The 12,893-nt window shown below is 45.5% G+C and overlaps 1 protein-coding gene across 11 annotated transcripts in view; it reads right to left on the reverse strand.

The window, feature by feature from the left end:
* Positions 1–10,524, reverse strand: part of ATXN2 (ataxin 2) — a 52,505-nt gene extending 41,981 nt beyond the window's left edge. For 3 of the 11 annotated variants that reach the window (XM_074887505.1, XM_074887504.1, XM_074887503.1), the window contains exons 1-5: positions 9,978–10,523; positions 3,112–3,148; positions 1,352–1,411; positions 570–641; positions 188–338 (exon numbers count right to left, since the gene is read on the reverse strand). In XM_074887505.1, the coding sequence (XP_074743606.1) occupies positions 188–338; positions 570–641; positions 1,352–1,411; positions 3,112–3,148; positions 9,978–10,105 (448 nt within the window). In that variant the 5' untranslated portion in view covers positions 10,106–10,523. Of the gene's footprint in view, positions 1–187; positions 339–569; positions 642–1,351; positions 1,412–3,111; positions 3,149–9,977 lie in introns of all 11 variants that reach the window. The other 8 variants (XM_074887506.1, XM_074887499.1, XM_074887498.1 and 5 more) reach the window with 6 other exon arrangements.
* Between the last annotated feature and the right edge of the window lie 2,369 nt (positions 10,525–12,893).

The raw sequence follows: 12,893 nt of genomic DNA on the forward strand, positions 1-12,893 counted from the left end.
ATTTCTGATTTCGGGAGGTACTGAGCGTCTGTTCTTTCCATCGACTTTAATGGGATATTTGGGTGTTCTCCACTCATTAAGAATTAAAGAGTCTAAACACAAACTTTAGTTTTTGGATCCTAAAGCATCTACTTTGAAAATCTTGACTTATGATCTAAGATACAGACAACTTTAAAAACAAGTATACCTCTTCTCGCATAATTGGTATCCATATCCTTAAAATGCACCATAACAAAATCTGAAGACTTGAACAAGATACTCTCTAGTATGTCTTCACGTTTTGGCCCCAAACTGGATTCTGCAGTTTTCCGATGAGCAGCATCAAGCACTAAATCACACTATTAGAGACATAAAAAGAATACGCTAACTTAATGCACAATAAGCTACTCAATAACTTCTCATATTTGCAAAAAACATTTACAATAGCTTACAAAAATGAATCTGCTTGTGTAAACCTAGACATGAATAGTCAAAATAATTCAAAGTAAATATTCAAATCTTAATCAAACATTGATTATTCAGCATTAGGATCTTTTAAAATAGGGAAGAGTCAAAATGAAAAAAATTACCTTAGGACTGTAGGTTTTAAAAACTCCTTCATATATACCACCATTTTTCACCTGTACTTCACATTTGGATCCCTAGAACGCAAGAAAAATGAAAATACAGCTTTCTACCAGCCTGACAAATGACATTTGAGTGATTTTCTCAAAGCTGTGCTTTTTACATAAGTACAATGTGTAAAAATACAGCTGGTTTTAGTCAAATCTATTCAATCAACGTTTGCCCATTTATAAATATGTCACTGTGTTCTGCAGATGCAAACAGCTGGGTGTATACCAACATTTGCTCTGAAGGGACTGAAAGATACTCCCAGAAACATATTTGGTACTCACAAAATTCTTGACCAGTTATGCACACAAATAAGTTTTTGTGCAAAACCAAAACCTGTGTGTATGTTTGTGTACAAATAGCGGTGAAGGCTTATCCTGGACTCAAGCAGATGTGGGACAGTCTGCCTTACTTAATTTTGGCATGTCAGGACTTCCCTTAAAATCTAGGGAGAAAGGCAAACAGACTCATATTTATCCATAATGTCTCTAAAGACAGAAAATTCAAAATACGACCAGTGCACCTAACAGATTTGTTATACATCTGCAAGTTGTATTTGAACCTTTCCAAGCCAAAAACACAGAATAGCTATCACTGTGATTCTTTAAAGTTCAACCTTGGCAAAAGATGTCTACTGTTAAAGTTTAATATTCACTCCATTACATTACAATGAGTGGACTAGTTAACAATTCTGTCACTATAGAAACTGTTTACTCTCCTTCCAAATATGAAGACTTACAACAACTGATGTAAGTATGTGAACCATTCTCATGTTTGCATAGATGCCATCGAAAGAAATCTGAAAAATAAAAAAAGACGTCATGAATATATGACAAACACTTGTAACAATTCAAAAAGCCAGCGTGCCAAAAATAATGCAGGCTTTCAGCAGTACATACTAGTTCCTAGAAACAGTGGTCCAAAACCTTACTTGGTTGATATACACAGAACTTAGGTCACATGAGATTTCCAGAGGACCCTTTCCCCTTTCTCTGATCATTACAGATCTGAACACCCCTCCAAACAAGAGAGGCATTACAGAGTGCCCCTAATGCCAAGCGATAAGGAAATCCTCTTGCTGGTTGGGTGAAGCTCGTATGCACAGACTCCTAACTGAAAAAGCCCTGCTAATATCCCTCTCTGGTTTAAGAGCCATCAACAGGATAAGGTATTTCAACTGCCGTAGAAGTAAAACGGTGCTTTCAGGGCCTGCTGAAGTACATCTTTTCATCTAACGGACCTGATTACAGGCATTAGCAGAGGCTAAAGTCATCAAATCATGGAACACCAAAGAGTTACAAAATCCATCATAAAATTAGTCAAAAGTAATTCACTGTAGTATCAAAATCTGTGATTCTAGGAGAGATCCCAGAAGAGTCAACCAAATATCACCCAGGTTGCTAGATGACACGCTCGCCCAAGCATCCATGAAGTGGTGAGGATGTCTGTGTTTTGTTGCAACATCCGGTATCTCTCCCTGTCAACCTCATGCTTGTGAAACAAAGAGATGCTGAAACATGCAAGGACCTCACCATATTTTGAGCTTTTTAACTGACAACGTATCTTTTACACTATCAGCTACTTAATCCACTTACTCCTGCATGTTAGCCACCTTCCTGGTCTGAAAAGATATGTTTAAGGATGCTCCTAGGGTCAACAGTCACTATGGAGGATGTAAAGACTAACACTTTTATGATATTTAGTGTTTGCCCATGACTTTCTTCACCACTCTTCCTCAAAGCTTCTTTATTTTTACTGAAGTCTTGATATCCTCAATAAACATTTACATAAATAAACTGTAGATCTTTTAAACCTTCCTAATTCTGTCCCATTCCCCAAAATTAGTCATCCTTGAAAACCAGGCCAGTAACAAATTAGCAAATATTTGATTACTGCAGTTCAAAGATCCAGTCTTTAAATCGAGATTCACATCTTTAGCTTTGGTAAAGTTGGGTTCCACAAGTCCAGCCACACCTATACTTCAACAATATATAGCCTCGACAATAACTAAAGCTAAACATTCAGGTTACTGATAATACTATTTACAGTAATTTATAGTAAAGCTAAACAATTACTATTTTATAGTAAAGCTAAACAAAATTGTTATTTTTAACTAAATGCTGTCTTACTGTCACCCGTCTAAAGGAGAAACCAACGTTATAATCTTCAGATAGGAACTAATTCAAAACCATTGCCTTAAGTTAAATGTTATCCGTATCTACAACTATCATTGCAAGAAAATGCACAAGATTTATATTAGTGTAGTCAAAAGTTTAAGTAAGCCTCCGCCTTCACCCTCCCAGGAGACTTAATGAGTGCAAGATGCTACACCTTTAGAAAAGCGTATCTTGGTCTAAAATATTCATCACAGTATCCAACGGAAAAAAATGAGTGAATACTCCAGTATCCACTATTCTTACATTCGTACTTGGGTTCACTGTACATAAGTTGTTTCCTCGTATTTAGAAGTGGTACAATGAGGAAAAAACAGGTACTTACTGTAGGCTGAGGCGGTCCTTTGCCACTGCTGCGACCTCTGAAATTAAATACATACATGGGACACGGTTAAAAGTACTGCCGAAACTGGTACATTTTTAACAAGTAAGAATTCAAAAACCCATCTTAATTTAGTGTTGTGAATGGGACCAGAGAAAAACAGCACTCCCCCAGAGCAGAACTTGACACCTACAGGGGCCACAGCTTTTATCCTCCAAACTACCTGCCTACAAGCAAGTTAACATCAGCAAGTAGGCAAGAGGGTTATCTACAATAAATTAAAGGACAAAATGAAGAAAATACTAAGCTTATGGCATTACAAAAATCCAAAAATATTCTCTCTTAAGCAGAATCCTGTAACGAAAGCAAATTCCAAAACTTACTGGCACACAAAACCAAAACCCACTTTTAATCCCTGCTTAGCACAGGGTCCCTTCTTTAAGACTAGAGGCTCAGCACATCGTCACTGTCGTCTGATTAAGGGCCACCCAAAGAGCTGACCCATGCTCAAGCTACAGAGGAGCCCCGACCGCAGGGCCCTACACAGAGGTTGCTTACAACTACTGTCACAACCCAGCAAGTGGAACTAATTAAGTCCCTCCATCCCCACGAAAACACTAACTACTTCTAATGCGACTCTGTCAATGTGTAGCACTCGGGACACTTCAAAAAGCTTTTAAATGACTGAGCTGTAACACTCTGTGCCCTCCACCTCAGACACTTGAGTCCCCACAGCATCCCTGCTGCTACCAAGTCCGCAACAGCCACAGCTCTTCAACGCTACTGGTGTGCCTTATTTCAAAGTTAATTCCTTGTACCAAGAAGTCCTAGTTTCAAATATTTCTCATAGCGATTTAGATTTGTATTACGGTGACTTCAGGAGTGCACACTGTAACATGAGGCAAAATGAAGTCTTCTGTTCTATTAAAAAAAAAAAAAAATCAATTTTTTAAATAGACCCACCTTACAGATGCACAACCATCTAATTAGAGACCTGAAGAATCATGTCTACATTTCAGAATATCCAAACAACACTGAAATCTAAATCCAACTCAATGTCAACTGCATTCAATTGCTTTTGAAAACACTATGTCGTGGTTGAATACAACCTTGCTCTCAAAACAACATGCCCCTTATAAATAGGGCTCATGAGTTAGTCAAGAAAGCAAAGGAACTTCTCCCAATGAACAAAAATATCCCTCAAAAAAATTCTGCAGAAATAAGCAAGTCCATCAGAGAACCATAAAAGGCCTTAATGAGGAGAAAATGAAAAACCACTAAACTATCACCTGACTCGTTGAAGAAAACAAGCTTCTGAAACAGAAATGTAGTCTCATACAGCATCACGCACACTGATGACATTTGCTGATTGGCACTAACTGCAGATTTCGGATGTCTAGCTGACATTTTCAGAGTACTTGCAGAGTACTAATCTCACGAAAAAACCCTAATGCAAATAGCCTTTATTTAATTACCTATCAGCCTTAACTTCCCATAAGGCAGCTACACAACTTCAAGCTTGCTCTGGAGACAAGCAAGTCTCACCATTTCCTAAGTCTGGCAGTTGTCAAATGGCTACCTACAGCACGGTGCTGAAGGGAGCCCTTCGTGAACCTGGAACATCATTTTTGCATAATATTCAGATGAATGATCCTCTTCTTTCCCCGAAAGTCATTTCACCAGATGTGAAACACCCAAACAGAGGTACAGGCCAGTTCCAATTTTTCCTTTTATTACAATTAAAAGTGTCAACAACACGTTCTTTCAAAGATGGTGGCTGAAGTTGAACAATTTCATCACTTCCCTCTGTTGATCTCAAAGATTTTAGAAGATACTCCTTCCTACCTCAGCTACAGAAATGGCCAAAAGTGAAAGAGTTTGGTGTCTTTGAAACAGAAAGCAGTCCCATTTTAATTACAAGTATTCTTAGAACTTAAATAACTGGGTTGCTAGACTGGTCAGAGAGTTTGGAATATTCCCTCTAAGCATCAACCTAGGTGTTCTAGATTTTCCATCTCTTACCACATTTCCAAAATTACTGTTCCTACCCACATTTCTTTAAGAAACAATCTGATTGTGCACATCCACACTGGTAAAAGGTCCTAACTTCTACATCACACCAAGAGTTAAGCTAACTGCAGAAATTCTATATGCTATTATGATCTAACAGGTCTCTTTATAGACCAAAGCTCTTGTTTTCCAGCTACAACTGTTAAACACAAACCATTAGAAAAAAGAAAAGACATTCACCAATTCTGCCAATGCTACAATTCAATCAAAATTCTGCATCTTCTGCTAAAACCAAGGCTGTCAACCTGAGGTTTATATTCCAACAGGTGAAGACTCAAGTTCAAACTACCCTTTGACACATCTTTGATGCATCATATGAAAAAAACTAAGACCTTTACAAAAGCAGAAAGTAGATGGTCTTTGCCAGTTTACAGTTTAAAACGGGAGAGTAACCCTAAGAAACTGGGCTGGGGGAAATTAGAAAGGTCAGTAGCAATTTGCACTGCTACCCAAAACTACATCTTGATTACAGTAAGTATGGTAAATTAAAAAAAATACATTTTGTACAGCAGAAATGTGGTTAAAGGTAAGCCTAGGAGAAGGCACAGCAGCCTGGCAAATCCAACTTGTAAACCCTTTGCTTTGGGGTAGCAAAGTCACAAAGTCAGAAAAATGCTGCACCAGACAAACAACCAAGCAATTACACTTCGTGGCCAACTCATTGCAGGCCAGCAGTCACACCGTAAGAGTGAAGTCTCCAGGAGGGCTTAATCCCAAATGCTGCACATTTTTCCTCTGCAGCAACTTGTAAATTTTTTTCTATTTTTATGAGCATTTACTATCCTATTCCTCAGTATCCCTCACCTCCCACCCTAATGTTTACATGCCAAGTAGCGCATTTGTATAAGCAAAAACAAGGTCACGCATTTATATTTTCCCAGTTAAGCGAAAACTAATGCAAGGGACACAAGTCCTTCCAGGATGTGAAAAGGTCTCAGACTTTCTCTCCAGCAGCATCTTCACCTTGAGACTAAGAAACAAACTGCAACTAATGTCTAGAGCAGAAGTGCAACTACAAAGACTGTTGAATTTATCAGAGTGAATAGATGTTTCTGCAGCACTGGCTGACATTACTAGAGCTTTGAAAACAAATCTACAGGATACTCTGAAGAACTTTCATTACAAGTGCAGAGAGCTAGTAAAGCTTTCTCTTAAGGGAGAAATCAGAAGTACAAAGTTTCATTTAAGTGCAGTATTTGTCTATAGAAGTCGAATGAATCGAAGCTGTCAAATTAAGATTATACAAGAAGTCCTGCAGCACTGTTTTCTGTAGTTTTTCCCCAATACTGACATTAATCATGTCAACTCCTGTCTTCTTGCAAGATGACAACTTCTGTAGCGTCTGAATATGTAAGTAACCTGACTCAAGTCTGACCCAGAGCACATCTGCAACCTGCTGATGGACTTAGTCATTGAGGAACTCTCTTTGTGTACATTGCTGCGAATCAGTCGTTAAATTAAAACTTACTCAAAAGCAGGTATATAGTAGCCTACTAAAGTGCATTATCAGTGATAAGGAGAGCGCCCTGCAGGTTATCCATTCATTTTGCTCAGCAGTTTAGGACAGTTGCTAAAACCGACACACACAAAGATGTTAGAACAAACTAGAAAAACTCTGACTGGCACGTGTGATCAGACCTCCAGAACAGTCACTTCCATTATACCAGGGCGCCTCAGCACTCAATGTCCACCATCACTTGTCTGAACAGGATGGACACCTCTCTTCTGCCCTTTCCCTAAGCCTTCAGTTAGGCTAATGAGAAAGGGTGTCAAGGAAAAAGGAAAATACAAGCAGGCAAGAAGTGTTAAGTCTCAAAAGCAATCTACGCAACATGGGATCATCTCAGTTTTAACTTTTTAATGAGCAAAGCCATTTATAAAAGACAGTAACTGAGTATTCTTAAAGCACTCCCAAGTCCAGTTAGGCAAGAAAGTTACCAAATGAAAAGGAAAAAGACCTTCTGCCACAATTGTAACTAGACACGTAACCATCCAAAACCCGAGTTTGAGGTGTTTTGCCTTCAGACAAAATAACAATGGGGAAAAATTGATAACAAAAAAGGATGCCATGCTTGAAGGAACACTGGGACAGATGCAACTTTCAATCACAGGACAGCTAACCTTCCTGTGCTCCTACAAGGGCAAAACTGAACTAAAACACAGTGAGTAGATATTAGATAATGTTTTGACTAGCACAGAGGAGCAGGTTTGTGTATGAGGTCTACATTTTCTCCAATTACAGTTCAACCTGCTATTGACATCCCCCCTACAGCCCGATTTCCCATCTGCCATATTGCACATGCAGTTGCGATTAAACAAACACAGCATTTCACTTAGTGCCTCTTTATATAAAGAGGTATTAATTCTTCTTGTTTGTTTTTCTTTTAAAGATACCTTCACCTGTGATTTTTCCCCTTATGTAAAACAAATTAATAATGTAATGAAAACAAATACTGGAATGTTCACACAAGATTTTACCTTTTCTAATACGAAATACATTTATCCATCATTATGAAACCATGGAAACAAACGTAGTGAGCAAAGCTGACCCTCCACTCACTATCAGTCCTAGCAGGACCAGGTGCTTAGCCCAATTAAATCTTACAGTAATAAACACACAGCAGAAAATTAGGTCCAGGACAGTTAACCATCGATGAGCTTTCTACCCAAACCTAAGCCTTTAAGAGCAACTTAGCCACGAAAAGTAACATTCTTTTGCATCTCAAGAAGAAAGAGAGTATTAGTGCTGCAGGGAAATGAGCTGCTAGGAAGAAAGCTTGGCGTGAACTGGAGATGTTTAAGTTTCTATTAAATAATATAATACTTCAAATTGAAACCAAGATGCAGGCCAGTTAAAAAACAACTTGATTTTTCAAACAGAAAAGCCACTCAGCTTTTCATTTACATGAACAGATTTGCAGCATGAACCATCTTTGAATTTGTACTCCCCAAAAGACAAGACTTTGCTTTAGGACAGCAACAGAAGTTCTCTGAAGGTGTTCCACAGGGCTCCATCAGCCCACCGACTGTCATTCTACAGACCCTCCATTCAGAAGTAACTTGAAAAACTGATTAACAAAAAAGAGTGTGAATACCTCTGAGGGAACATGTCAGTTGTTTAGCAGCCCCACTAGGACTCCCTAAGGAGTTCTGAAGTGGGATTTCTCCAACAAAACTAGAAAGGCAACACTGGTAGGAGAAATCCAGTGGCTTCAATCTTAAGTTTGGAGAAACTGAAGCTCACACCCCCTGATCTACAAATTAGTGCTCACCATCATAGTGAATTTTGTAAAAAAATGCTCTAGGTTTTGCTGCCCTTCATGTTAACCTCTACAGTGCCACTGTGTGTTGGCAGGGATAACTGTTTAGCAAGACACAGTAAACATCATGTTCAATCTGAACAGCCATATGCAAAACGTATTTAATCACTGAGATGAAGTGCTGAGGTATTATTGTCATTATTTGTTTATTCTGACGTTTTCAACTCTACCAAAGCTTTTCTGATTCCAGTTCCACAGACTGGTAACAAGTAAAACCCTATTTCCAGTGATGTCCAACAATGGGACCACTATAAATTGTGTTTTATTGCCAATGCACAAAACTGAGTAGGACTAAAAGTCAAGTTAAAGAGTAATATGAATAAAACTTGAAATGAAACTGCTCTGAGCGACTATGACCTTCAAAACTGTTACCATCCTGCTTTGACTGTTTGTTATGACCCCCACAGCACTAGAAAAATTCACAACACTAGAAAGTTTTGGGTTTTTTTCTCCCCCTTCCTCTCCCTCAAATCTGTGTGGATTTGTCTAGCTAAGGCTCTCCGAGCAGGATCAATCTTCCAGAGGCAGTATGAGACAGCAGGGCCTCCGCAGCGTGCGTGGGGAGGGGGAGATGCGAGGAGGGGCATGAGCCTGCTGCAAAACCCCGATTCCTCGCCCCCAAAAATCTGTGAAAAAGCGAAGCCGTGCTTGGAACCACCATCCACCGGCGAGGCCAACAAGCGCTCTGCGGCCTCCCTTCCCGCGAGAATTTTATTGCGATTTAAATTTTTTTTTTAATATAATAAAAATCCAAATAAAAATAAACCCCAGTAAGCTGAAGGTGCTCCGCCGCAGGCGGGCCTCCGCCGACTTCCCCAAGGCGGGCGGGCAGGCCGGCCACCCCCTCCCCCGCCCGGGACAACCCCGCCGCCCCCCGGCCCCGAGGCCGCCGCCATCGCGGCCGGCACCTTCCCGCCGCCGTCCCCCCGCGCACGTGCGGCCGCCGGCTACGGCGCCTCGCCCCCGCCGCCCCCCTCCTCCTCCTCCTCCTCAGCAGGCGGGTCACGTTGGCCCGGGGGAAGCGGCGCCCCTCGCCCCCGCCGCAGGCCCCGCCAGGCCGCGGGGGGCTTTGCCCGCCGCCCCGCCGCGGAAAATGGAGGTTCCGCCGTGCCCTCCGCCGTCCCCGGCCGCCTGAAGGGCAACCGGCCGCGGCCTGGCCTCGCGGCCTCGCCCCGGCGGCACTGCGGAACCGGCGGGGCCCCCTCGGCGGGCCTTGCGTGCGCCCCGCCCGCCGCCATGCCGGCTCCCGCCCCGCCGGGCGGAGCCCCCCGCGCCGGGCCGCGTCCCCCGCCATGCAGCAGGCCCCGCTCCCCCGCCCGGCCGCGCCGCCGCCGCCGCCCATGGAGGCCGGTGCAGGGAGGAGGAGGGGGGGGGGGGGTAGGGGGGGGGAAGCGGCGGGGGAGGGGGAGCGGCGCCCGCGCCGGGCTCTCCGCGGCGGGGCCGAGGCCGGGGCCGGGCCCGCCGCCGCCGCGCACCCACCTGCCCATGTTCTGCCTCCCGCCGCCCGCGGCTGACGGGAGGCCGGGGCCGCCGCCGCCGCCGCTGCCGGGGGGCTTGCGGTTGTTGCCGGCGGCCTGCGCCGCCGCCGCCGCTTGCTTGAGGGACATGACGAGAGAGGGGAGAGGGCCGGGGGTGCGCGCCGGGGCTGGGCGAGGGCCGGTCCGCGGGGCCTCGCTGCGCTGGCGGGGCCGGGGCGCCGCTGGCTCGGCCGGTTGCTCCCAAACAGTGCGAGCGGGGCGGAGGGAGCGGAGCGCGGCGCGGAGGGATCCGCGGAGAGAGGAGAGAGGGGGGGGGTGCGGGGGGAAAGGCCGGAGCGGGCTAGCGGGGGAAAGGAGCGGCGGGGCGCAGGGGGGCGGCGATCGGCCCCGCCGCCTCTCGGACACTCCCGCGGTGGCAGCGAAAGGGGGAAATGGGGCGGGAGGCGGCGGCGGCAGAACGGGCGGCGGGCGCGGACTCTTTACGGGAAGTCGGAGGGCGCCGCGGCGGTGCTGCGGCGGGTGAAGGGGCGGAGGCGGGAGGCGGGGAGGGGAGGGGGACACGTGAGGCGGCGGCGCGGGACGGCGGCAGCTCCCGCCGCAGCCCCGGCCCCGCTGAGGGGACGGGACGGGCACGGCCCCGCCGTGAGGCCCCCGCGGGCGCAGCCCCCCTCGCCCTCACAGCCCGCCCGCGCCTGCACGCACACACCCCCCACACCCCCCCCTCACCCGCCGTAGCCGCAAGGGCAAACCCGAGCCGGTGCCAGCCGGGCAGACACCCCCGGCGCGGCCGCTGCGGGCGGCCCGCAGGCCCCGGCCCCTGAGGGGAGCGTTCCCCCTCGCCCGGCGGCGCAGGGCCGTGGGTTGCGGCCTCCTCTCCGGGCCGGCCCGCAGGCCGAGGCCTGACCGGGGCACAGACTGGCGGGGCCGGCCCCGCCCGGGCCTGCCGCTGCCCGCCAGGCCCCGCCGAGGCCCCGCTCGCCGCGCCCCCCCCCCCCCGCCGCCCTCCCCGTGGCCGCCAGCGAGGAGGAGTGGGAAAGCGGCGGGCTCGGCCCGGCAGCGCATCGTTGAAAAGAAACCAGACATCGACAGACACCAAAAATCAGAAAAAAATGGCCGAGCCGCCGACTAGCTGTGAAAGGCGAAATGGAGAACCCCAGCCCCCTGCGCTCGCTAGCCAAGCTGCAGCCCGGCTCCTGCCTTTAACCACAGAGATACCGAACTGTCGCCAGGAAACACATCCCATCGCCCTCCTGGAGCCAGCTGCAGGAAAGCAAGATGGGGCCGAGGGGATTGCCACGTTCCTTGTTGACAACCCCTCAGTATTACAGATTTCTGGGTGGGGTCCCACGCCCCCCCCCCCCCAAATCACTGCAGTCCAAAGAAATTAAAATTTGTATTGCACTGACAATATTTCAGCCTGAGATGCAGCTTCTCCCCTCGCTCCGTGGTGTTGCCTGTCCCTCAGCAGAAATTTAAGGTGAAGTGACTGTTTGGTTCTGCCATGTTCGTGGTACCTGCTTTTAGCAGAGCGGTGGTTTCGCCAACTCACCAATACATAAAAATAAAGCCTGGTCTGGCCTGTTAAAAAATCTATGTACATATAGGATTAGTAAGAGCAGATGTAACTTGAAAAACCAAGAGCTAAATTGATTTATAGCCATGGTTACTCAAAACGCTCAGAGTTTAATCTATTCATAGAAATGCTCTAGAAATCCCACAGGATTCAAATGTAATAAAAAGGAGCGGTGCTCTTAGGCATTATTTATACACCTTGCTTGTAAAGCAACAGCTTTCCCATGCAGTTGGAAGAGTTGTGGGTGGCAACGCACAATGATAAAAAGATAACAAATATTTAACAGCTTTCTTAAATTAGCATTTTTCCCTACACTTTTGACTGTTAAACTGCTTGTTTTGTTTTACTTTACAGGCCCAGATAACCTTGTGGTTAACACATTATTAGCTAGATGACAGATAAGTAGCAGAAATGGGCTCAGCACAAAGAATTTTTCCATTGAAAATACTTGCCCTAAACAGAGCCAGGAAACTACGTTTTTCAGTCACTTTAGTGAACGCACAGGACACTTTGCTATTACACAGCCACGGATATCGAGGATTTCTGCAGACCAAGAGTTTCTGCAGGAGACACAGCACCTACAGAGCTGAAGACAGCACGGATTTTTAGGACCATTTACTGTAAAAGCAGAAGTCGGTTTCACTGCAAGTGATGGGATAACTAACATTACCTAAGAGAAGCTAAGAAAAGACCATATATATATATATACACATGCACATATGCATGTGTAAAATCCACTAGCATACAAGGCCCTGCATTTAACCAAACTCTTCAGGGTACTGTTTATAAGATCTTCTATATCTTTTGCTTGGTTCTACTACACCTCAAGCGGAGGCCCTCCAAGTGCTAACATGCTACGAGAAATACAGCAAGAAACCAACTTGAAGAGTCGAAAGATGCCTTGAAACTAGCTCGAGTAAGCTACAGCTAGCAAAGATTACTTACTCAATGGTGTGTTTCATCAGCGTGCTTTGCATTTTAAAAGCAAGTTACCAAGAAAAAGCACAAGGAAGTCTGATAAGAGACCGAGTATAACATATCCAGGTCACTTAATAGTTGTTTTATTTTTAAAGGACGTTACTTCAATGCTTTTTCAGCTAAGAATGTTTACAGTGCACAGCAATTAGTCACTATTTATGTGGCTAAAGGTTAAGAACTATTAAAGAGCCTGCAGCGTTTTGAAGTGGCAGCCATGCTGTGAGGTCTGCTGGCGGAGACGGAGCCCTTGATATTCAAGGATGTCAAAAATGCAGAAATAAGTTCCACAGGCAGAGATGGTTTCTCAGACATGATCCGAACATACTAAACTACTTTTTGGGGTGACATTACATGCCTGGAAAGCAG

The sequence above is a fragment of the Strix uralensis genome, chromosome 17 (assembly GCF_047716275.1).
Source record: "Strix uralensis isolate ZFMK-TIS-50842 chromosome 17, bStrUra1, whole genome shotgun sequence".
NCBI lineage: Eukaryota > Metazoa > Chordata > Aves > Strigiformes > Strigidae > Strix > Strix uralensis.